This window comes from Dermacentor andersoni, chromosome 3 (assembly GCF_023375885.2).
Source record: "Dermacentor andersoni chromosome 3, qqDerAnde1_hic_scaffold, whole genome shotgun sequence".
In the NCBI taxonomy this organism is placed as follows: domain Eukaryota; kingdom Metazoa; phylum Arthropoda; class Arachnida; order Ixodida; family Ixodidae; genus Dermacentor; species Dermacentor andersoni.
In genome coordinates, this window is record NC_092816.1 from 53,901,852 (window position 1) to 53,927,570 (window position 25,719).

At 48.0% G+C, this 25,719-nt stretch overlaps 2 protein-coding genes and 1 long non-coding RNA gene across 4 annotated transcripts in view; 1 reads left to right on the plus strand and 2 right to left on the minus strand.

Annotated features, from left to right (window-relative positions):
• Positions 1 to 18,236, minus strand: part of LOC129380993 (uncharacterized) — a 60,681-nt gene extending 42,445 nt beyond the window's left edge. Inside the window, exon 1 of the mRNA XM_055063395.1 lies at positions 17,424 to 18,236. Coding sequence (XP_054919370.1) covers positions 17,424 to 17,522 — 99 coding nt within the window. The 5' untranslated portion in view covers positions 17,523 to 18,236. The remainder of the gene's footprint in view (positions 1 to 17,423) is intronic.
• The window catches only part of LOC126520831 (uncharacterized), a 450,097-nt gene that overhangs the window by 332,000 nt on the left and 92,378 nt on the right, over positions 1 to 25,719 (plus strand). The gene's annotated exons all lie outside the window — the stretch shown is intronic.
• LOC140216717 (uncharacterized) lies at positions 399 to 6,890 on the minus strand. The gene is made up of 2 exons (XR_011893378.1): positions 6,780 to 6,890; positions 399 to 609 (listed from the first exon to the last, which is right to left on the minus strand). It is a non-coding gene; the product is annotated as an uncharacterized lncRNA (long non-coding RNA).

The following is a 25,719-nucleotide window of genomic DNA, read 5'->3' on the forward strand; positions in this document are numbered from 1 at the left end:
TTTGTGTGGGTACATGTGTAAGGCCCGAAACTAAGTGAGGCAGGATCCTGCCTACCAAACAAGCAAGAAGAGCCTGGTAAGACAAGCAAAATTGCTTATGTAAACGTTTAATATACCACAGAAACCACGGCTGTGCATCTGTAATTGGAACCAATCTTAAGCGCAGTGCCACAAAGACACCACTTTGTATAACTTCCATTATGTTTCTGGTTACTTAAAAAATAACTTATTAAGCTACTTTATGATTTAATATATTGAAAAGCCCACTGTTCGCTGCAATATGCAGTACTACCCTCAGCATAAGCGTTTATAGCGACGCATTTATCGTATGCGACGTTTATTCTCGTGCAGTGTTCCTGTTTATGCGCTGCATAGGTCTCAACTGAAATGTCATCCAATGATTGAACACAATTCATCGCAAATTTATTTCTACATAAATTTGCTGATTTTGGCAGTAGCTAAGAGCGGTCGCAATGATCTTCGTTGCGAGCGCATGGCTCAGGCCCCGGTAGACGATGTCTACCTCCGTACCTAATGGGAAATTCCTGTCACCTTCACCGTGATCATCACTTCGGTGGATCGTCAACTTGAGCGCCAGGTTCGGTAAAGCTGCAAATCACAAGAACTTTTTAAATACAGGAGCTTCTATTCACAAGTGTTGCCAACAACTTTTCCTAGCAGGAAATGGGGAGCAGAGCACGAGTTAGCACTTTTTCCTGTCAGTGTAAAGGAGACTCAGTTAATGGGACCCTGAACGACCTTTCGGGCTTGGCAAAAAAAAAAAAAAAAAAAAAAAAGTCTGCAGTAGCACAAACTGCCGTAAACAGCTCAGCTAAATTATGCAGGCGTGCACGCTGCATGGAGCTAGCGGAGCGCGAAGTCACCTTTTTTTCGAACTCTCTCTATATTCAACAGAAGCCTGTTCCCGCTACGTCCCCTGTTTAATATTGCTTATACAAGAGCGAATTAGGAACTGCGCATGTTTGCCCAATGTCCTGGAAAAACTCATTGTGTGACAAAGTCGAAATTTTGAGAGAATGAGGAGCATTTTATGTGAGATGCCTATGCAATGTCTAAAAAAATTCCTTATATTTACAGCGGTCGCAAAAAAAAAAAAAAAGCTGGTCTTCGACAGCGTCAACGGCCGTCATCAGCTATGTTCCTAATGTCGCTAGTGAACTGTATGGCAATGGAGATCAGAACGCTTATCAGAACGCCGTTTACTCCTGGTGTATCCCGTTAGCTGAGCTGGGTCAGATTAGGATCCTTTGTTTTGTGGAATGCGTCCTTGATTGTGTGAACCATTCTCCCTGCCTCTCAGTTTGAGCGTAGTGCGGACTGCTGGTGACATAGTCGACGCCGTATGATGCTGCAAACGCCGCGAACCGCTGCGATGAGAACAGTGGACGGTGTCTACTTGTAGAACGCCGAGCTGCTGCTTTAATTTATCGGTGAATTCCTCTTCCTGAACAATGTCCACTGCTTTCTTGACGGTAAAGCTCTGGCCGAGTTGGATGAAGCGGTGGCGAAGCTGATGCGACTGCAAGCAGCAAAGGATCTCGTCTTGAACCATGAGGTCGGTAGCTGTGTCAAACTGACGATTTGGCGAGCCGTTGTAACATCCTGAATGAATTTGGTTGTCGGCTCCGCAGGACTTTGTATTCTGCGTTTTAATAGCACTCGACTGCAAAATTCGTCCTCTTCTTCATGAAAGTGTTTGTCTAAGACTTGAAGCGTGCTTTGTGTACGTCAATTGTCTCGGAGTTCCTTGTCCCACCGTCACTTCCGGCCTGCGTCTGTTTCCATGAGAGTAATAAATGCTGGCGCCTTCTACCTCCAGCGCGTTGAGAAGCGCTTTCTTGTGGTCCGGCGTAGCGGTCTTGGCGTCGTCGTCGACGTACTCCTGCAAAACACGTTGCCATCTGAGCCAAGGAATGGCCGGTACACCGGGACATGGCAAGAAGTGTGGAGGAGGAATTGCTGCGTCCGTATTGAGGTAACAGGAGCAGAAAGACACCGCAGTAGTGTCAGAAGGTCAGGCAGGTCGCTGTAGCGTCAAAAAGCAGAAAGGTGCAGAAATTCTGCTTAAAAGGGGGGCAGCAGAAATAGAAGACGCGGTGTAGAAGCAAATTGTGCGTCCTAACTCAAATGTAGGCGTAATGAACGCATATTATCCTCGCCGCCAATGCTATGTCACGAATGGCTACGGAACGCGTTGCGCAGATGCAACGCTAGTAGCATCGTATGCGGCATCCGCGGCAGCAGAATGGCAGAATCAGCGATTGTTGTGAGCCTTATGCCAGCAGTTGACGATGTGCAGCCCGGACGGGAAGGGAGTCCTCGACGCCAGTCTTATGTCGGCGTGGTCGCCATGATCGTCACGCCAAGCGCGTTGGGCACGCCGGGACAGTGGCCTGAAGAGAGACGCAGTGACATGGGGACCGAGGCTGAGAGCGAGATTGTTGAAAGCGTTGTGCTTTAAATAGGATTAGCGTCGCTATCACAACGGCCCCTGGGGGCAAGTTTCGGTATCGAAACCGAATCCCCGAAGTAACAGTTTGCATAGCTCTATTTATGGACTGGCGTGAACCTTTCTTTCCTTGGTTTAAAACAGAACGTACGTCAGGGTTGTTTCAAGCAAGACTGAACCTCTTGGCTTTTTTCATGCTCCTACAGGTCAAGGTCTCCCGTGAGCAAGTGTCACATGCTCGTACTTAGGAGTGCTTTTGGTGAAGTTGACTGGCCTTATTGCATACAACTCAGTGTCATTTCACTGAAGCCTTTTGGCCTCATTTTGAGAACTTTCTGTCAAACTGTCTGCTCAGCGTCAGTGGCAAGCTATGGCTCCTGCTGCTTTCTGCTTGGCAATCTGTTGAGCCCAAGTTGCCCTGCTTCAGCAGCAGCAAGTTTAGACTTGCACTCCTCTTTTTCACGAGTGGTATGCACCTTACACGGATGAATCGGAAGACCAGTCCTAATAGGCCTGATGCCCTCCTTAAAACAAATGAAGGCTCCTTCCACAACTAGGATGGTGATAACAAAAGATTACGGAGACACCAAAGCCACCACCAATTCAGTAGAGAGGAGAAGCTGAGCAGTCATCAGTCAATCGCAGCGGATGTTGGTGAGAGTGCCTCTCTTGTCATTATTCTCTGCTTTAGCACTGGTGAAATGATCGAGAAGTAAAATAGTAAACAGGCAATCTATGAGCCGAAAGCTGAAATCCTTGCGGTGCACTGCGGCTTTATTGCTTTATAAACTTTTCTCAGAGAACTTGGAGATGGTTGTGGCACTGGCCTGTGGTCATGAAATGACCAGGGGTGGGAGCCCATGGCAGATGTTGTAAAACAGGCCCGATGGACAGGTAAATGAGTGCCCACACAGTTCCTTGCATGGAGATGTATGGCCAGTTGGTCGTGGTTTATTATAGAAGTCCATTTTTTTAGGAAGCTGTTATAGGCCTAACCATCTCTCCGCAGGCTGTAGTTTGCTTCGTTTTTCTCGCATGGTGTCAGGTCTATGTTTCTGTATTCTGAGCTAGTGAGAAACCACTGCTACTGGTTCTGTTGACCTTAGTTCACTTGTTCACTACGCTTATGAGCATAGGAATGGGGCAATATATTTCCTTTCTAGGATGGGACCTCCCAGGCTGCCATTTCATGCTCATGAGCTTTTCAAGCAGTTCTTTACCTCATTTTGCAAGGAACATTGGACATAAGCTGTCAGTCAGTGCATGCACATTTACGACTATGGAAGAAAGCAAAAGTATACATGCAAAAGTTCAGGAATTCATTGACTACATGCTCCATGAAAACGTGTAAAGCTTGTACGCACAAGTAATCAGAGGTGTAATTTCAAGGCAGCAGAAATGGAAAAACATGTTTTCATCTGCATATAGTCAGAGGAAGGCTGTTACTGTAAGCATTTATTTCCACTGTACTTCACTCTTTAGTCATTGCCTATAGCAATTCACTACTACTTCGTCGTTGTCTGTTCGTTTCACTATTTACTCATAGTTGTCTGTCGCACGTTCCTCAGAGAGTCTCTTGTCAGAGATATCCTTCCCAGAGGAGCTCGTCTTCAGTTACATGAATTGCGTTCAATATCGAACATTTCTTGAACGCACGACGGACAAGCTCCTTGGGAATGCAGGCGCAAGCATAAGCAATTCATGAGCAGAGCATCGCTGGTGAGGCCTGTTTCAGTGATCCGGCAGCAGTCACTTAAGGCTCTCTCGACCTCATCTACTCCACATAGCAGTTCTTTAGCACACATCAAGTGGTTGCAACTGAGATGTCATCCCTCCCGGGATGACTATGAGCTCGGGGCTCGGGCAGCAGTTTCTTCACGAAGTCAGCCAGGCGACAGCGAAAAGAAGCCAGTACAAGTACTGATGCGAGTCCCAGCAGTTGAAGGCCGCCGGCAGGACACATACTTTATCCAATCAAGCACTAGTGCTTCGTCCGTCCGCCCTGCACTAACTGACACCACCAAGGGGGCGCGCGATGTACAATAAAAAGCGGAGCGCATGACCTGTTCGGTCAGTGTGCCTCTGCCCCTCACAGCAGCTACTGTGTCTTCATTGCCGTGCGCTATGGCCGCGGGTCCGGTCACTACAACTGGCGACGAAGGAAAACGCTTGAAGTAAACCACACCAGTGACACTGGCACAAGAACAAGCATGCCGGCCATCGGAAAGGTAGACGAGTTCAACGCGGACACTGCAGTCTTGACCAAGTACCGAGAGCGAGTGGAACTACTACTGACGATGAACGACGTGTCAGACGGTAAGAAGACTGCCATATTTCTAACGTGTTGTGTAGCCGCGACGTATTCCTTGCTGCGAAGCCTACTGGCCCCCGAAAAACCTGCCGCGTCGAGCTTGGCGCCAGTTTTTGAAGCCCTCAACAACCACTTAGCGCCAAAGATGTCGGAAGCGGTAGCAAGTTTCAAGTTCTTCTCACAACATAATTGGGACGGAGAGGCGGTGAGCGAGTACTTCGCGTCGTTAAAGCTACTGGCCGACGACTGCAAACTTGGGTCATTCCGAGACCGCATGCTGCGAGACGAAATCCTCAGTGGCACCGACGACGTGCCAATGCAAATGCGGTTGCTTCAAGCAGCCGATTTAAACCTGGAAACCGCAATGAGTTCGGTATGGGCCGTCGAGGGTGCTTGCAAAGATTCCCGTACTCTAAGCGCTCACCCAATGCCACAGTCGGAGCGAGCCCAATTGCCAGTCGAAAGTGCCATGGTGGCACTTTCGGTGGCACATTGTATTGAGGTTAGCAGTGACTTTTTCAGTGAGATAGTTTCTAGCGCGAAAGAAATTGTTAACGAAAAAAAAATGTCGCTGTGTTGCCCGAAAATAGAAGCGTAGATTGCCATAGCAAATTAGTAGATAGCTGATGAAGAAAATATGTTAGTTTTGTCGCGCGTATAAACGTGGAAACATTCGCTCACTAACTAAATTAACAAGCACGGTTTCACGCGCGCACAGGTAAAAGTGAGCACATCTCGCTCAATGACCGCGGAAACTTACGATCAAAACGCTGCAATGAGGAAGCGTGGCGAGCGAATTTACCTTCGCGCTGTCTCTCGCTGCAATGCGAACGACAAGTCGAAAGGACGTCGCATAGGATGCTACCGGCACTCCGTGTACTCCATCCACTTCGCAGATCGCTTGCAATATATGGCGCCCGTGCGACCGTACCGTAAGTAGAAGCCACCGAAGTAGGAAACCCCCCCCCTTTCCCTCACCTCCTACCGTGCCTCGCACGCGACAGAAGACGGCGCGCTTCCGCCCCGCCTTCCTCCGTCGCACATGAGATTGAGCCGCGATAGTCGGCTGACCCTCGCGAACTTTTACTCGCACATACAACGTACAGCGCGCATCGAAGATGTTATCGTGTTTGGAATTTATACAGAACATCAAGACGACGGCGACGGCATAAATGCGCTTGGGAATTTATATAATTGCAATCGCAATAAAAAGGGACAAGCCCGGGTTAATAGTTCTTTTCGATAGCAATTTTTTCATCGACATTCCGGCTGCCGACTTTGCATTCAGCAGAAATTTGAATAAGCATGCTCGAAACAAGCATCCCTCTACTGTTATTTCACCATGAGAAAATTTCCAAGAATGTCTTGAAAGACCCACCAGGGGAACCTTCGCGCAAAAATATTTTGGTGCGAATGTATTGTATGCCCCTTTACACGAAAATCTGTCGGCATCGCGTGACTGAAAGATGATACTAAAATTGGCTCACGACACGAAGAATAAAAAGCCGTCAAGAATGCTCTGATTAACAGAAACTTTCTCCGGGGGGGGGGGGGGGGGGGGGGGGTGTTCCTGTAATAAAAGCATATTAATCGATTCGATAAGGAAATGTGGTCAATTTAGGTCTGGGCGGGAACTGAGCCTTGGCCTCCGGGATGCGAGACGAGCATCCTTCGCCGACGCCACGGCGGCTCCACGGTTCTCGCCGACTCCAGGTGCGCTATAGTTCGTGCTCTCCTGAGCGCGTTCATGCGTGGGAAGTGCGCGTTCATGACATTCCGAGATCGACATACGGTAAATGCTTTTTCATTCCCATGCGTAAGCAATCTTTAGTTTCTCTGCCCGATAATCTTTTTTTCTTCGACGCAGCATTTGTAAAAACGTAGAACGAATTCAATTTCCCGAACTTTACGAAAACTTTGGTATAGTTGGCAGATACGCTAATAGCTTCTCAGAACAAAAGAAATGTGAATCTGTATAAACTGAGAACATTCACTTACGCCGCGGGGAGATGAAATGTGGTGCAGGGCAACTACCCTCTCCATCGTTGGAGAGGAAGCCCTCGAGGAAGTCCTTGGAAGCCCTCGTAGAACCACTTCATGTTCAAATGTGGTCATCTGGAAAAAATTTACATAATGTAAAGGCGTGTATTTCTCAGCGACATTTGGAAGCGACATTCACGGCTTGTCGCCCGATACGAGCCCGAGTAAAAGCACTGAAGAACATGGCCCGCTATAGCGTCTCGTTTTTCGCAACATTTACCCCCCGGAACGCAAAGGGAGCCGTCCTGCGATCTAAAAGCTCCTCGCTATACCTGTATTTGTCACCGACATTTGGAACCGACCTTCACTGCTTGAAACCCGATACCAGCGTTCGTAGGACACCAAACCGCTCTAAGACGCGACAGCTCCGAGGGGTACTTACATTTCAGCTCTCTTGAACCACAAACGCCCGATAAGCCGTCGCTATTCCATCTGGCCTACAGGCCGCGTCTCAGCAACGAAGAAAACTCTCACCTGACATCGCGCATGCGCAGAAGAACCAATCAAGTCCCCCAATCACAGTCGCATCATACTCTCGCGCCGCGTTCGATGCAACGCCGCAGCGCGTTCGATGCAACGCCGCAGCGCGTTCGATGGAACGCTGCCAAGCGTTAGATGAAACACGGCCGCGCGTTCTTGATTTCAACTAAGATGTCATTAACTCGTGTTTGTTCCCTCACCCAATCTGCTCTTTTCTTATCCCTTACCGTTATACCTATCATTCTTTTTTCCATAGCTCGTGGCGTCGTCCTCAATTTAGGTAAAACCCTTTTCGTAAGCCTCCAGGTTTCTGCCCCGTATGTGAGTACTGATAAGACACCGCTGTTATACACTTTTCTCTTGAGGGATAATGGCAACCTGCTGTTCATGATGTGAGAATGCTTGCCAAACCCACCCCAGCCCATTCTTATTCTTCTGATTATTTCAGTCTCATGATCCGGGTCCGCAGTCACTACCTGTCCTAAGTAGATGTATTCCTTTACCACTTCCAGTGCCTCGCTACCTATCGTAAACTGCTGTTCTCTTCCGAGACTGTTAAACATTTATTAGTTTCTTGCAGATTAATTTTAGATCCACCCTTCTGCTTTGCCTCTCCAGGTCAGTGAGCATGCATTGCAATTGATCCCCGGAGTTGCTAAGCAAGGCAATATCATCAGCGAATCGCAAGTTACTAAGGTATTCTCCATTAATTCTTATCCCCAATTCTTCCCAATCCAGGTTTTTGAACACCTCCTGTAAACACGCTGTGAATAGCATTGGAGAGATCGTATCTCCCTGCCTGACGCGTTTCTTTATTGGGATTTTGTTGCTTTCTTTATGGAGGACTACGGTGACTGTGGAGCCGCTGTAGATATCTTTCAGTGTTGTACATACGGCTCGTCTACACCCTGATTCCGTAATGCCTCCATGACTGCTGAGGTTTCGGCTGAATCAAATGCTTTCTCGTAATCAATGAAAGCTATATATAAGGGTTGGTTATATGCCGCACATTTTTCTATCACCTGAATGATACTGTGAATATGGCTTATCGTTGGAGTAGCCTTTACGGAATCCTGCCTGGTCCTTTGGTTGACGGAAGTCATGTGTTCCTGATTCTATTAGCAATTGTAAGCTGATTGGTGATATAATTTGTCAAGTCTTTGACGTTTCCTTTCTTATGGATTAGGATTATGTTAGCGTTCTTTCAAGATTCCGGTACGCTCGAGGTCTTGAGGCATTCTGTATACAGGGTGGCCAGTTTTTCTAGAACAATGTGCCCAACATCCTTAAACAAATCTGCTGTTACCTGATCCTCCCCGGCTGCGTTCCCCCTTTGCATAGCTCCCAAGGCTTTCTTTACTTCTTCCGGCGTGACTTGTGGGATTTCAAATTCCTCTAGACTATTCTCCCTCACATTATCGTCGTGGGCGCCACTGGTACTGTATAAATCTCTATAGAACTCCTCAGCCACTTGAACTATCTCATCCATATTAGTAAAGATATTGCCGGCTTTGTCTCTTAACGCATACATCTGATTATTGCCAATTCCTAGTTCCTTCTTCACTGCTTTTAGGCTTCCTCCGTCCCTGAGAGCATGTTCAATTCTATCCATATTATAGTTCCTTATGTCAGCTGTCTGACGCTTGTTGATTAACTTAAAACGTTCTGCCAGTTCTATTCTAGCTGCAGGGTTAGAGGCTTTCATACATTGGCGTTTCTTGATCAGATCTTTTGTCTCCTGTGATAGATTACTGGCATCCTGTCTAAGGGAGTTACCACCGACTTCTATTGCACATTCCTTAATGATGCCCATGAGATTGTCGTTCATATCTTCATCACTAACGTCCTCTTACCGAGTTAAGGCCGAATACCTGTTGTGTAGCTTGATCCGGTATTCCTCTATTTTCCCTCTTACCGATAACTCATTGATCGGCTTCTTATGTACCAGTTTTTTCTCCTCAAGCCTAGGCTAATACGAGTTCTTACCATCCTATGGTCACTGCAGCGCACCTTGCCGAGCACGTCCACATCTTGTATGATGCCTGGGTTAGCGCAGAGTATAAAAGTCTATTTCATTTCTGGTCTCGCCATTCGGGCTCCTCCACGTCCACTTTCGGCTATCGCGCTTGCGGAAGAAGGTATTCATTATTCGCATATTATTCTGTTCTGCAGACTCTACTAATAGCTCTCCCCTGCTTTTCCTAGAGCCTATGCCATATTCCCCCACTGACTTGTCTCCAGCCTGCTTCTTGCCTACCCTGGCATTGAAGTCGCCCATCAGTATAGTGTATTTTGTTTTGACTTTACCCATCGCCGATTCCACGTCTTCGTAGAAGCTTCCGACTTCCTTGTCATCATGACGGGATGTAGGGGCGTAGACCTGTATGACCTTCAATTTGTACCGCTTATTAAGTTTCACAACAAGACCTGCCACCCTCTCGTTAATGCTATAGAGTTCCTGTATGTTACCAGCTATATCCTTATTAATCAGGAATTCTCGTCTCTCCGCTAAGGCCCGGTAGCACAGGACGTGCCAGCTTTTCAGCACTGTATATGCTTCGTTCGTCTTCCTAACTTCACTGAGGCCTATTATATCCCATTTGCTGCCCTGTAATTCCTCCAATAGCACTGCTAGACTCGCCTCACTCGATAACGTTCTAGCATTAAACGTTGCCAGATTTAGATTCCAATGACGGCCTGTCCGGAGCCAGGGATTCTTAGCACCTTCTGCTGCGTCGCAGGTCTGACCGCCGCCGTGGTCAGTTGCTTCGCAGCTGCTGGGGACTGAGGGCCGGGGTTCGATTGTTGTGTTCATATAGGAGGTTGTGGCCAAGTACTGCACCAAGGTGGCCAATACTGCTCTGGTGAGGGAGTGCGTTACCGGTTCTGGTCACCGGGATCAGGCCACACTCCAGGCCTGTTTATGCAATTTTATCAACACGCGGATTTTTTTTATCCTGTGTTTTTTTAATTGCGTGGCACCGGGATTCGAACCACGGTCCTCTTGCACGCGAGGCGGATGTTCTGCCTCTACGCCACCGCTGCATATATATATATATATATATATATATATATATATATATATATATATATATATATATATATATATATATCCATATATGCATATCCATATATATCCATATATCGAGAATCTATATATTGTATGGATAATCCGGAACACTTCATAGGTATGTGATGGTGTACTGGCCGACTCCTTCGACAATTTCATTCAATACATTTCTTCCTAATACAACCCACATTCATCGCAGGGGCACATCCGCTTGCATTTTATGACCTGTCTGTTTTTCAGTCACGGCACTAGCTCCCATGTTTAGGAAGCTTCGAGGCTATCCAGTTGACTCTGTGAAGCATTTTTTCATTCCTTCTTGTCTGGTGCAGATAAACTTCTTGTAAAGTTTCTGTATCTTACTATTTGTTTTGCCTGGCCATGCAGCAGCTGTGCCATTCACATCGACGGGGTCCCTTGTGTTATAATCACATTAGAGCGTTTGTTAAGTATGATACAGGCAGCCAACATGGCTGCGTCCTAATGTGTCTCCCGCGCTCAGCACCCAGCTGCCATCGATGGTGTTCCCCCTGGAAGCGCGTCTGGTCTTCAGTGGTGGTGCAAGTTTCCCACACAACACTCCTACCGTTCCAAGTTCGAGCTACGGTTAATACTGTTGCAGGGGTTGACGTGCCCTGACCGACCGGCAAAAAAAAAAAAAAAAAAAAGAAAAAAAAAAAAAAAAACTGTCTGGGGAACGGCTGGAGCGTCAGCAGGACTGGCACTTGCCTAACCACTCGGTTCTGCTGGCCAGGGTGGCACGCTTGTTTGCGCGTCGCGTCTCAGAGCTGCGGAACTCACTGGCATCATCGCTTTTTCACCCAACAAGGGCTGCGCGGGCGCTTGTGTGTGCTGCTCGTTGCCGCCGTCCCCATCTGATGCGGACCACTCCTATGTGTCTCCGAAGCGGCACCGCAGATTGTCTGCATGTCAGTTCCACACTGTGCTATCTGCCAGCTGCACCTCAGTTGATAAACTGGTGGCTACTCCGACGACTGCAGGCGCCTGAAGTTCTTTGCCCAGACAGTGTTACCAGCCTGGAAAACTGGTTCTCTTCTGGCTGCAGAATCGCTGTGCACCTTCTGCTGTATTTGTCAGAATCGCACCTTGATATACAAGTTTGGCTTCAGCAAATCTAACGCTGTCTTCAGGCGTCGACCCATAAATAGTTCAGTCAGGGAGCAACCAGCGACGGCATGAGACTTGCTTCTGTATGATAACAAGATTCTAGCAAATCGATACTCAAAATCTCCAGGTTGCTATGTTTTCTTGAGCTTATCCTTTGCAGTTTGTACAACCCTCTCAGTGGCCCCAGTGGATGCAGGATGGTACGGTACAATAAAGATAGGATGCATTCCATTACGAGCCAAGAATGACTTGTAGGCAGCACTTGGGAAGGCAGTTGTCACTCGCTCCTACTTCTGGTAATTCATGGCTAGCAAATAGGGTGCGGAGGCATGCAATTGTGACCTCTGCTGATGGTGACGCCTCTTTTACCACTTCCACCCAGTTAGAGTATGCATCCACTCTTACTAAAAAGTACACACGTTGAAAGAGCCCACCGAAATCGACATGTAGAAGAGACCGCGCTCTCTCTGGAAACAGTTATTGCAGCTGCTGTAGTGCCCTGGGAGCTTTTGGATGCACGTGGCAGACCGTGCACCTGCGCACCTTCATTGCAATGTTCTCATCAATACCCGGCCACTACACATCACTAAAGGCCACCAGCTTCATCTTTTCAACTCTAGGATGGCTTTCGTGCAAAAGGTCCAACAAGGCCACCTTTAGAAATACTGACACAACCAACTGGCTCCCGTGTAGCACACAGGCCTCCATCGATGAGAATTCCTCCATTCAGTTTGCAAAAGGCCGCCATTCTTGCCTTGGTGGCAAGTGTTCTCCAGACCACAACGACACATGCAAGGGAGCTAACACTGGGTCCTGATAAGTTACCGACTCCTCCATAGCTGCTGTGAGGACACCTGGGTGTACACCTTACAACATGAACACGTCCTGAATCCTGGAATCCTCTGGCGGTGCCCTAGCAAGTGGCAAACGACTCAAAGCGTCTGCATTTCCCAAGCTCGCTCCTAATCTGTAGCATAATCTGTAGGTTTAGCCGTTCAGTGACAGTGCCCACCGCAGCACTTTAGTGAACCTTGAAGGGGTATGCGGCTCTCATGGCTGAACAGTCCCAGTAATGGCTTGTGGTGGGTGAAAACTTCAAATGGCCTTCTCCACACAAACTGGTGAAACTTTAGCGCACCGAACACCGCTGCCAGCGCCTTCTTACCCAATAGGCTGTAGTTATTTTTAGCTTTCTGTTAGTCACCGTATGCAAACGTCACAGGCTTACCTCTGGACTACGGCCGATGTGCCGGCACCATTCCAGTGCCATAAGGCAATGCGCCACAACACCGTAATAAAAATAAGAGAAATCTGTTACCTCTATTGTAACCGAGAGTTTCAACTGCTTGAAGCTGTAGCGTCTGACCGACATGCGCATGATTCTCATCTACATAGGTCATGGACACCCGTAAAAGGAGGATTTCTTTTAGCATTCTGTTATCTTACGAGATGTCGTAAGTAAATTGCCATCTTGGAGATATCTAACATATGTGAGCATATTAGGGAATATAACGGAATAGCAAAAAATTAGGGTTATTTGATTTCTGAACCAATTTTGGTGGCAGCAGAAGCCGACGCTTCCGAGCATTGCAGGGACAATGAAAATAACCACGAAGAGGCGTGTGAGTAGTGCGTGTTTGTCAATGCTTGCAGTGTACCTACACCTCGGGGCTACGTTGGGAAGATGCAGTGGCGCGGCTGTTGGAAGTGAATTTCACACAGTAGACGGATGCTTCACAACCGAGCCTTCATGCCTACCTTGATTTTTGCTGGGTTTTTGCAAGTGGGTGAGGGATCCACAACAAAGTAATTGTAGTATGCCAATGAGCTACTTTGTGGTAGGTTGTGCCGAAAGTTTCGGGAGGCTCAAGTTTTCATTTTCACACATTTCCTGTGAAATGAGAGCGTGACGTATGTCGTGGGTATGACGTGCCTCTTACGTAGGTTGGACCCTAACACGCCAGAGGAAGAGAAGCAGCGCCATTTCATGCTTGCAGTTAAACAACAGCTATTTGTTTACCTGGTTCGAAGTCCGCTGAAGATCGTGGCAGAAATCTTGACCGAGACTGCCATAATGGAGAAGATGCTACAGCAGCGCTCAGCTTTGTATGACCGGCAAGTGAATGCTACTCCGCCGACAGACCAGCACTCACCTCTGTATGACAGGCAAGTGAAGCGACGGAGGGAATAAGCCAGTTTTTTATGCGTGTGCATCAATGTGCGCTGTCTGACCACTGACAAGCGATACCGTTAGTCACATCTGTCTCATCACGCCTCGCTACTTTGCGATCGCCATCAACCTTCAGCGTGCAGTGCACGCACATTGCACTCTGCAGCTTACGAGGCACTTCTCCGCACAGCATGTTGGATGTCCCAGGGAATGTGCCGTTCAGTCACAGATAATGCGCCGTTACTTAGACGTTTCTTTATAATAGGGGCACAAAAAACAACGCATAAATACTTTTATTACGCGTGCGGTCGTACCTCGAGGTGCACAGTAGCTGTGGCGCGTTCTGCTGCTCAGCACGAGGACACAGGTAGGATACCCGACCGCGGCGGCCGCATTTCTATGAGCGTGGAATTACAAAAACGACACTGTATATACCGTGCCTTACAATTCACATAGAACCACGGGTGGTCTAAATAATTTCCTCAGCCATGTACCGACTATGACGTTGCTCATTACCTGCGCGTACGTCACATCTGCTACAGCGCTCGCTCAATATCGCTTCTCCTCGCAACGTCTCTTGCTGTAGGGAAGCCAGCTTTGCAGAAAGCTTACAGCTGAGAGATGAGCACCCACAAACGCTCCTCTGGATCAACTGCTCGCAAATACCGTAGACCTGAGACAGATTTAGTGTACTGGATGTATTCAAAAAAGTAACTGTGCAGTGGAAATGGTAGTCTTCGAATATGAGATTTTACTTACGGCATTGCGGTGATCACTGCAGCGTACGGTTACAGGAGATGTCCACCACCGGCTTGAAGACGTGTCTGAACACGACGCTGCATGTTGTCGAACACTCGGTGGAGAGTTGCTGGAGTGGTCTGCGCAATGTGCTGTCTGCAGCTCCCGCAGTGTGTGAGCATTGTTCTCGTGCACACGTCCTTTGAGCGCACCCTACAGGCGTTATGAGACAAAATACAGGTCTTTCACTATCCTATCGCACGTGAAACTGCGATATCATAAGGAGACAACAAAGAAAAGGACGATTCCGGCTTACGCGGCGCCGTTTTCCCATCCACTTTCTGAGGTATTTTTGTTTTTTTACTAGAACTAATCCATCGAGTGTTAGCCACCTCCACCATTCACAAGCCTTGGCGGCGGATGTGGAACACCCTTTCTGCCGCAGGTGTCATGTGTATGTGAACTTTTTTTTGTTAATGGCCAGGCAACTGGCGAATAAACCGACACATGCTACCTGAAGGCATCAGCGCTGCCGAATTCGAGACCCTCGCTATGTAATATCATTCATAATTGTCATCTTATTTGTGCTTATTTTCTCATGCACAGTTGTTTTTCGAACGTCCAATACACACAGTACCTTGGCAGCCTTTCTACAGCACCTGTCGAGGGATCAAATACATGAATAACTGCATTGCCATTGCCAAAGATGCTGCAAAAAAATTATGATCGCTACGCACCGTCAAGACAAGTAAAATATGTACTTTTTCATAAAAGAATGTATTCTTATGTCCTAAAGATTGTGCCAAAAATACCTGATATCAATGATTCCATGTTGTTTGTCTATTTATTAAGAAATAAAATATCACACGAACTTTAGAACTATATCAGTGCGAAACCAGCAAAGCAGTGCATGTCACTGATATGATAAATGTAAAGGCCGTGAAATAAACAAGTTGAGGACAAATATAGATTAGAAATTTGAAGTACAATGGAATACACAAATGCGAAGATAAAGATTGATAAAAAGCAAAAAGGTGTCACTGGAAACAAAGTTCACTGCATGTATTCACAAAATCTCGCAACAAGATATTTAAATATACGTATAAGCAACCAATAAATCTACGTATCTAAGCCGAAAAGCTGAATCATTTTCCATGTAAACACTTGAGCTGGACCCTCCAACAAGCTTGATATTAGGCTTGTTTAAGGTTTTGATATTAGGCTGACAAGCTCTTGTCCGCGCTTTTTTTCATTGACCGAAATACAGCATTCGGTACTCTGAACCATTCTATTCTTTTGTATAACCTACAGTGACCTACGGCATCACTGTTCCTTCATGGCTAGCTAACTAATCGGCCTCAAATTGTACATGGCAACGGTCAGCTTTCATCAGCTAACTTTATCAACTTTGGTGTTCCTAAACTATCGACCCGATGTGCTTACCAGTCACAAGTTCCTCTTGTATGCTGATGACACAACCATTTATTCATCTCACAAGTGATTGGCAGTAATGCAAGATCAGCGTAACACTCAACTTGGCAATATCGACAGGTGGTGCTCACTAAAGCACCAAATTATCTTCGAAACAGTCCATCAAAAACATGTTTTCTTTCATAACCTTCAAACAACAATTCCGCCTACTACAGGTGTATCATTAAGTAATCATATCCTACCAATATCTGACAGCGTTACAATTTTGGGTGCCATTTTATACAAGCTGTATAATACGCATGGTTAGCTCACTTCTAAAATAAATTTCATATTGTACTCACTTTATCATCAAAACACGCAGCTATTTTCAACCTCATATCTCGTATTCTTCGCTCGTTGCATATAATTGTTACATACATTGCCGTTTATCATACTGTAAGCAGACGCTGCGCAGACACGGTGGTGCGCATGAGCACATCTCGATGGGCACTCGGCGTTCCTATCAACTAAGAATTTGTGCAGCTTCCACAGTGCTGCAACATGCAAGCTATTTTACTCCTGAGCGCCAGCGTTACATCCATTGTTTATTTATTTATTTACACAATACTGCAGGCAGCAATGCTGCCCAAGCAGGAGAAGGATTACAAAAGATGCCTTAACATATTTTCAAATGAAACACGAGATGTGCATTCAACAATACGTTCTGCTAAATGATTCCATTCTTCGCTCGTAAGTGGAAAAAAATGATTTCTGAAAGATTTTAGTGCTTGCAAAGTATGACTGGACTACTTTAGAATGGAAAATGCGCGACAACCTTTGTAGAGCATGCGTAATATATGTGGCATCCGTTACAGGAAGTACCGCGGCGTAAAACACTTTCGTGTTACAATGTACTTGTTGCATGTGGCTAGTATTCGCCTGTCACGCAGGCGGAGGACAAAGCCGGTCCGCACCGCACAGCATGGTCTCACTGGATCGTATGAGTGCGAGGACTCACGCGGGCCCTGTCGGGCACAAAGCAAACGCTGCGCAATATGCACCACACCTGCATGTAGCTGCGGTCTGCTACGTAGCGCAGATACGGCAGGGGGCCCCGACAAGTCCACTGGCTCAGCGCTGTGCTGCTCGCTCATGACAACCGCGTTTGGCTTACGTTTGGCGCGTCGCAGGCACCAAAATCGGGGGCAGTGGCGTCTACATTAACATCCAAATTCAAACGTGAACTGCGCGCCATGGTGACATATAGACAGCGGTGTCTTGTGAGCACGCCCCGCTCTGTCGAAACCTTGGCAGTGAAAGGCATTGAAGGAGGAGCGGAAGCACCGCGAACTCCGCGTTTGATTGCCAATAAATCCACTTCTGGTGAAACGCATCGAAGTACTTTTCGTGAAAAAGTGTTTATTAAATAGCCTATTTTTACTTCCAATGCTTTTCTCCACTTCTGTAAAAATGTAAGTGGATCAGGGCCCGCTTAGGTGCCTCTGAATTCGTAAACTTTACGTAAAATTGGTAGAGTTCACATATACCCAAACAGCTTGTGACGAAAACTGAGAAAGTGTATTCGAATTAACAGAAAGCATTCACTTACCCCTTGGGTGGCCTCCTTGTCATTGATTTGGTTGATATGTTCATCATCAGGTCTGATTTCTTCTTGGAGTATTATCGTATATTCATAGCCCAAAGGCATCTTCTAGCTGTACTGGAAAAACATGAGACATATTCACGCCGGGACATACCTAAAGGGTTCCTGAGCCTCCCCTAGGGCTCGCTGAAAAAACAATCAGCGGATAGCATACGTTTCTGTGAACACCCCAGCCAAGTTTTGAAGTTTTGCACGGCGCGTAGAGTTCACAAGCCGAGCGCGAAGTCGCCTTTCTCTCAAGCGCTCTCTTTTACAGCGATGGCTTTAGGGCCTCGTTACGCCGAAAATCCGGCGTTGGCCGTGCGCCGACCTCGAGCACAAACTTCCGTACATATTTAGGTATATTTATGCCATATCCCACGCCTTGCTATATGACATGCGGCATGTGCGAGTTATATTGTCGCATCATTCTAGTACTAAAGTTGCTCATACCTGGTCTTACATTCTGACAACGTTATTCGTCGGAATTTTGAGAACGATAGTCAAGAAACCAATGTCGTAAGAACAAAAAACCGTCAGCGCATGCTTTTAAAGCGAAGCTTTCTTTGCTTCTTTCTGCGACTTTCCCGCTGCTGCAACACTGCTGCTGTGGTCTTGCATGCCGCCTTAACGCCGGCCACGTCAAGACGCAGATCAGACGCACGCCTTAAACTAACGCCGGCCGCGTTGGGACGTGGCTGAGGTGTGGCCTTGTCAGAAAATCATGAAACGCATACACCGTCGGCGTTCTGTTTCACGACAGACGTTTATGAGCTGTAACTTTCAAAATTCCGAGTAGTAACTTTGTAAAGAATGTAAGACAAGTTATGAGACACGTGGAGTGCCTGTGTGGTTGTGGTTCAGACTGATTATTCGCCTAGCGATGCCCGCGGCGTCGACAGCGGATTTTTCGGGACAATCGGCCGTTAGCGTACATGACAGGAGTGTGGCACTAAGACGACCCGAAAAGCTCGTGTCAACATTTACGGCGCATCGCCTGTGCACAATGCCCTCTGGACGCCGTACTAGGCGCGACGACCCACAAATGGAGTGCGGGAGCTGCCGCGCTTGTCTCCGTGCACATTACAGCAGCAAGGACAGCGAAGGGAGCAGGCGGAGAGAATTTTAGCGAGGAAATTGAGAAAAAGCAGGCAGTTCTGCGACGCGCAACGCTAGAACCCACAATGACGCCAAAGCGTGCACTCAACGCCGAGGAGACGAAGGCTCGCAGAAAGCGTCGAGCAGAGCAGCCAGGGTAACCTTGCATATCACATCACGACTGTCGTATGCGGTCAATATATCACCGCCAATCAACGCAAACAGCAGACAAAGCTTCGCTTACATCGATTCTCTCATTGCGTAGGATATGCATATTTTTACAGGGCCCCGAAACGTTACGGCTCTCCCGGCGAACTGCATAGGTTAAGAACAAAGAGGCTGCCCTCGCGTTTCTTGGTTGGCGTTAATTTCAATGAGGACGTGTTCTCTGTGACACGCCGCGACATCATGCACGAAAAAGTCGCAGTTTTGCCCAAAAGGCGAAGCAACAATTGCGATAGCAAATTAGTATACATAGCTATATTAAGCAAGGATAGTAGATTTATCGGCCGTATAAACTTGTAAACACTGGCTTACTAACTATAAGTTAACAAGCACGGCGTCAGATGTTTTTTTTTTTTTTTAGTTTTCATGTCGCGTTACATTGGCAGTTTCATTTTATTTTGATTATTTCGCTTGAAAGTCGACCGTCCCGTTATAATCGTGGTCGCGTTACATTCGATTAAATACGGTATGTAACGCCAGCGAGGAATCGACAGAGTAGGAGATGATGGCCATGAATTTTCTGAGCTTTCTACAGTAACGGGGAGAGAATGTCAGCTGTTCAGCGTCGTGTCTTCCCATCCCCTTAAGGGGATGAGATAGGAATCTGCAAGCTAACGTTGGAACTCACCACAGTACTGAAAAGCTGAATCATTAGGGATGTAGACACTTGAGCTGGACCCTCCGACAGGCTCGATATTAGTCGTTCCATATCTTTTTTCGGCGCTTTTTCGACCGCTACTGCAGTAGCATCGGGGAGGGCTGAGCCATGCACCACAGTGCAAGGTATACACTATACTCCGTTTCAGACATCAGGTGAAACGCTCTGCTAGCTACGCAAGAAGTTCGGTGACAAGAACGTATCACTACGCGCTTTGCGTGCGTGCCTCTCTGCGCGCCAAAGGCGTATGCTCGTGCGAGCTTGCACGTGAGGCAAAAACCAAAAAGAAACGCAATGAAAAAGAAATTGATGTAAAACAACGCATGAAATAACCGTATATGACAGTTTGTTTCTGAGGATTAAAACGTTTTTCGTACAACACTCAGCCTGTACAGAGAACAGTTCCGCACAATTACGATCAAGAATACAGCGTCGCACCCGAGCGTCTGGGAGGACCACGCATTGCGGCTGGCGGAGACACTTCTTCCGGCCAACACGGCGTTTTCAATTTTTTTTTTACTTCAATAGCATTTTAAGGTTATGCTGCATCACGCCATTCGCTATCACCCAGGTGGCGTAATCACACATGACCAACGACCAGGGAAACGCTGAAGTCCCTCGTGCTTGGAAATGAAGTAATAAATCACGGAAAGAACCGATGCCGTTTCGACACTTTCCGTTTGCACTGGAGTAACATTTTGAACTGGCGATGCGCCTTGTTTCATCCGTCAAACGGTAGCCAGGTGTCCCTTGATACGGCTGCAAGTTTTGTTCCGGGCCAGACAATTTCTGAAGACGCCAAGTGGCCGCCACAAGCCGCCACAATGGTAACATGGACCGATTTGATGCGTACAAAACGAGCGATTTTCATTCGGCCGATTGCACCGGGTTCGAACGCCGTCCAGCTGACGCGTCGCGCAGGCGTTCGAGAACGCTCGACCACCTCGAGTACGCCTGTCCATCCTGCCGGGCGGGAGGCCATGGCCATATTTACCTGAACGTCGCGCCGCCGAACCGCCATCTTGCGCCGCTCCGACGGGGTGTACGTTCTCGGCGTCGCCCAACGCTTGGTTGGCGTTCTGCGTCGCCGCCAATTCTCGACCGATTTCTTCGGCTTTATCCAAGGTCAAATGTTCTCAGTGAGCCAAAAACTTGTTGGATATGGAGGTTGGCGATTCCATTATTTGATCTCGGATCCGGTCGTCGTAAGTAGCATCGAATTTGGAAGCGAGCTATTTCTCCTTGAGGGCCGTGACGTGTTCCATGAAACGCTCACCCGGCAGTTGCTTGGGCTTCTGAACAGATGTCTCTGCGCCAGGAGTTTGCCGAGAATAACCGATTCAAGAGCTTCAGCAGCTCCTCGTACTTGCTCGTCGTGGCCGTTGCCTCCGTAGTCAACGTACTGGGCGTCTGGGCCGCATTTCGTCATCCCGTTGCAGCGGTAGTTGTCGGCTGTGCCTCAGCCTGTTCTGCCGCGTCGTATTTCATTTAGCCTTCCCTACCCAAAACGCTGATGAGAGCCGACGCTCGACACTCGTCCTCCCATCCGCTCCCGCCCGCCGCTTTAATATGTACCTCGAAATTTTTCTTCCATCTGTACCAAGGAATCAGAGGAGGGCCAGGTAAGTCGAGGACCAGAGGAAGGTTTAAAAAGACGCCATTCTGTAGCGTTGCAAGCAGAAGTCTACGGCTAGGGAATCCGAAGGAAGCAGGCAATAGGCGTCTCCGAAGATGACCCCAGACGAAGAAGGCCTAGGCCGACGCCAGCTGAAGCATTCGGAGAAGCTCCGAAGGTATGCGAGGAAAGAGTATAGGAGCGAAGTAGATAAGTAACATTGTCACTTATGGCATTTAAGACGGCAGGTTCTTCTAAATCCTCGTCGCCATTCTGTACCGTCGCACCCAAAGCCGGCCGACGGAGGGGCCTCGCGTCCGAGAGGACGACGCAATGAAGTTCGCGGAGACGCTTGTACCGGGTGAGAGAGCCTAGCCAACGTGGCGTTTATTCGACTTGCATAGCATTTCAAGGGCCTGTTCCGTCATGCCACTGGTTATCACACAAGTGGCGTGATCACACCTCATTGGTGGCCCTCAGGTGGCGTGATCACACCTCATTGGCCTATTGAGTTCATACAAACGCACCGACATGGAGGTCGTGGCTCCATCATGTGATCGCTGCAGATAATTGTAGCGAGTGATACTTATGACACCAGAGCGCAGCACGAGTCAAGCAAGAACATCAATTTCTAAGTGCGGACACAGCCACTGCAACATGCAACTCTAGCCTCCACAGCGTTGCACCTGATTGACGCGATGAAGTAGCAACAACGCGCGTCCACCGGCCCTGTGACGGCAGCGGATACCTATCGGCGGGACGACGCTTAATTATTGCCAAGAATCAAGCTCAAACCACCCAACACCTACACAAACGCCCCAGAGTTGCAGCGCTTACCTTGAAATGCTCTCCTTCATGAAGCGTCGAGCCTACAGACAGGAGTAGAAGGGTCCTGGAACACGAACACCGAACAGACGAATGGTTGGTTGCGGCAATGGGGGCTTGCCTCGAGGGCTTGTTCCACGCGCCCGTGCCAGCGCAAGATACGATCTACTAGATGTATATGTAGAGCCTAGATGTTAGCGATGATGATGATGATGAAGCTTAAATTAATGCCACAAACCAATGGGGTGATAGGCCACGAACCGGGTGGTACTACGATTGAAAAATGAAATAATTTAGTTAATAAATCAGTGATTAAATAAATAGTAAAAAAGGAAAATAAATGAATAATCGAAGACAATAAACCGATAGTAAATGAAATAAAGTAGTGTACAACGAGGTAGTCACCACTGCGTAGATAGGGATATAGTAAGGCAAACCTATTAATAAAATACATAAAGGATAGAAGCAAAAATGAGCAAGTAAAATTTCGAATAATAATAGTATTAATATAGCTGTGAATTTGTGTTCTTACATTAAATTTTTTAAAGATTTATAGCTTACTCAATGAGAAATATATCAGTCATGACAAACTAGAAATATTAATAAGGTAATCTTGTGTCACAGAGGAAATTCTAACTGGCTCGGCAAGCGTTCCTGTGGCTGTGTCCTGATACCGCTGCTGCAAGTGAAGGTATAACAGTATTGCATAAAGGCCGTCCTAGATTTCGAAGGGGAAGTCATGAACATCGTTTTCGATGAGTAGAAAACCGCCGACATGATAACAAAAAGTGATCGATGGATTCCGGCTCATTGTAGAGGTAGCTTAAAGGGGATACTGCCAGACCACATCTGTGCCAGTAAAGATCAAGCGGTGGAATACGGCAACGCAGCCTTGTATATGATACTTTGAATTGCCAGTTAGAATACCATTGTCGGTTCCAAGAATAACTTGCATGCATAAAGTATGCATATGTTGTTAACGAGAGCTTTTTTTTTTTTTTTTTTGTCTTTGGTCAAAGAAAACTGCCTATATTTGGCTGCAGTGAAATGCACAGTTGCCGGCAGCACAGATGTACTCCATTCTGGCGGACTGGCCAAGAACCGGGTAGAGCAATGTAGAAATAAGAAAAATATTTATAAATCATTGTAACAAGATTTGTGAATGGGTATATGCGAAATATTAGATATTAGCGCATGATTTTAATAGAATGAAGGAATAAAAGAATAAAAAGAATACTGTTACGACTTTGCACCGGTGCCACCACTATTACGACTTTGAGGTGGTCCCGTAGCGCTCGTCACCCGTTTCGTGACAGAGCGTTGGTAGCGAAGACTCCGAGTCAGGCGTCGGTGAGAATAACAAAAGGGACTTTATACACTATATACAGGTCATTATACAGGACATGAAGGGATCGGCACTGGGGCCGAGAGCTCACAGCAAACGCGACTGTTCCCGCACGGCGACGTCCGGCGAAAACGCGTGACACATCTCACTCCAGTCGAGAGCGGCACTCGCTCCCGGTGGGTCGGCGGATCCGGTTTTTTTCAGGCGGCCGCGTCGCGGCTTTATAGTCCCCGAGCACCATTGTCACTCAAACGGCCCAATACAAAGCCAGCACTCGACGGTCGTCCGAGAGGTCCAACCAGCGACCGCGCTGGCCACCCCGTTCAAAGTTGGCGGGCGCGGTGACCTCCAGGCAAGGGGAGGTACGGCGCAGGGCTGTCTGGCACTTGGCGACACGTTTGAACACGTTGCCCGCCGATGCTTCTCCTGAGGACACCACTGCCTGACGGCTCAGCATCTTGACTTGTCAAGGGAGAATTAGGGCGCTGTGCCTTTCGGCGCAGCCCCGGGTTTGTCCAAAGAGCGCTCCCAGGATAAATTCTGCATCTTGCAGATTCGGAATCCGGGCTTGTGGTAATGGCACAACAGCATCCCCGCCCTCAGATAAGGCGCCGGGAGGACGAGCTGCCTCCACGTGGCTCGGATGCCAGGCGCGCACGTTCGTCAGGCTCGTCCAAGTTCACGTCCAGTGTCGAGACGCCAGGTAACTTCACGTGCCCAGGTCCGACTCGCCAAGACAGGAGCTCTGCTCACCGCGTTGTCGCCAGGGCACCTCGACCAGCTCCGCTCGGGTCGTTCCTAAGCCCTTGCTTCTCGCCACTGGTCCCGGTTGGTCGTTCTGCAGCTTGCAAAACCGACCGGCAAAAGGCAACACCCAACACGAACAAGTGCCCTCTGTCTCCCGTCATACACCAGACAAGGCCATAATCCAAATCAACCTAACTGAATTGCTATCCCCCTTTTTGCTCCCGCTGCAACAAGAGGCAGGTGTACGATCTAGTACACAAGGCTCAAACAACCATTTTTCAAATGAACAACACACCAAAATATCAGGAACAATTAATAATCAGCAATATTAATGACAAATAGAATGGTTCCCTTGGAATCACTTGGACCGAAAACATACTACTGAGGAAGCAAGTGAGGTCATTCATTTTTCCCGGTGATATTTACGCGGAATCAGAAGCTTATATTTGCGACCCTGCTTATCCGTGTAGTGGCGGTGCAATAAGCCAGATTCCTCGTAAAATGAAACCCTCTTTTTTTTCACTCCCCGTTTGACGCTCTTCCTCAGATCGGCTAGTGAACAGTCTTCCTCTTGCTCGCGAATCAGTTTCCCTTTCAACTGCAGCCTGCTCCTGCCAGCTGGCGGAAACCGGAGCGAGTGTGGAGCCCGCGTCGCCTAACTGCGGCGTCGCGTCCATATCGCGGCTAGCACTGCACGTGTCACTCCCACTCACTTCCAGGACCCGCTCGCCTAGGCCAGCCTCCGAGCTCTGCCTCTCCCGTGCCTGCTCGCCATTCAAGTTACCTTGATCGTTCCGTGTGCCGCACCGCTGTTCGCTCATCGACGCAAAGTCAAGTTCCCTCGACAGCGGGCGTGCTTTGGATCGCGTGAGGGCCGTGTACGCCACGTCGGCAAAGAACGATTTGCCCTGATCCTTCAGCAGCTGTTCCGAGCTATTTGAGAAGAGGTAGGGAAAGTGCTCCGGGAGAACGGCAGACACAGCGGCTTCTGTGTTAAGTTTCCCAAACTCTCCTTCAACGATAACCGTTGCGATGGGTAAACAGACACTCTCCTGCCTCGGCCACTTGCGGTATCCTAGCGCATTCTCCCGTAAAATCACTCGAGGAGACGAAAGACGGGTGGACAACGTCCATAGTTGCTGCAGATGTCCCGAAGTGCTCGGCACTTCTTACCGTTTACCTTAATTTCCTGCACATAGGGCTGCAATAGTCGTATGTTTTTGTGAGTTTCCTGTATTGCTGCAAAAGCAGTTTTCTCCGGGCAGCTCGCAGCGATGTGCCCTTGCTTTTTGCAATTGTAGCAGGTTAACGGTTTCCGTTTTTCAAAAGAACGCGTCGTATCGTTTCGCTGTGTGGGACCATCGCTATCATTCTGAGATGCATTCTGTCCTTCCCTTACAGTTTCATTGGTAAGGGACTCGTCTTCCCGAAACTCGCGACGCGTGATTTGCTTCCGTTCGTCGGGCTTCCCGGAAAACCCACCTCTCCTATCTGCTTTTTCTACGCGCACTGCCTTGCTGTGCAAGCTGCGGCGGGTGTAATACTCTTGCGCTAACTCTGCTGCCTTGTTTAGCTTAACCTCCTTTAGCCTATCTTGCAGCCAGAGCCTGACATCCTCATCAATGCAACGGTAGAACTGCTCCAACGCGATGCATTCGACGATTTTGTCGCGGTCGTCGTAAACCTCTTCGCCCTTCAGCCATTCCACCAGGTCGGCTTTTAGACGAAACGCGAAGTCAACATTCGACTC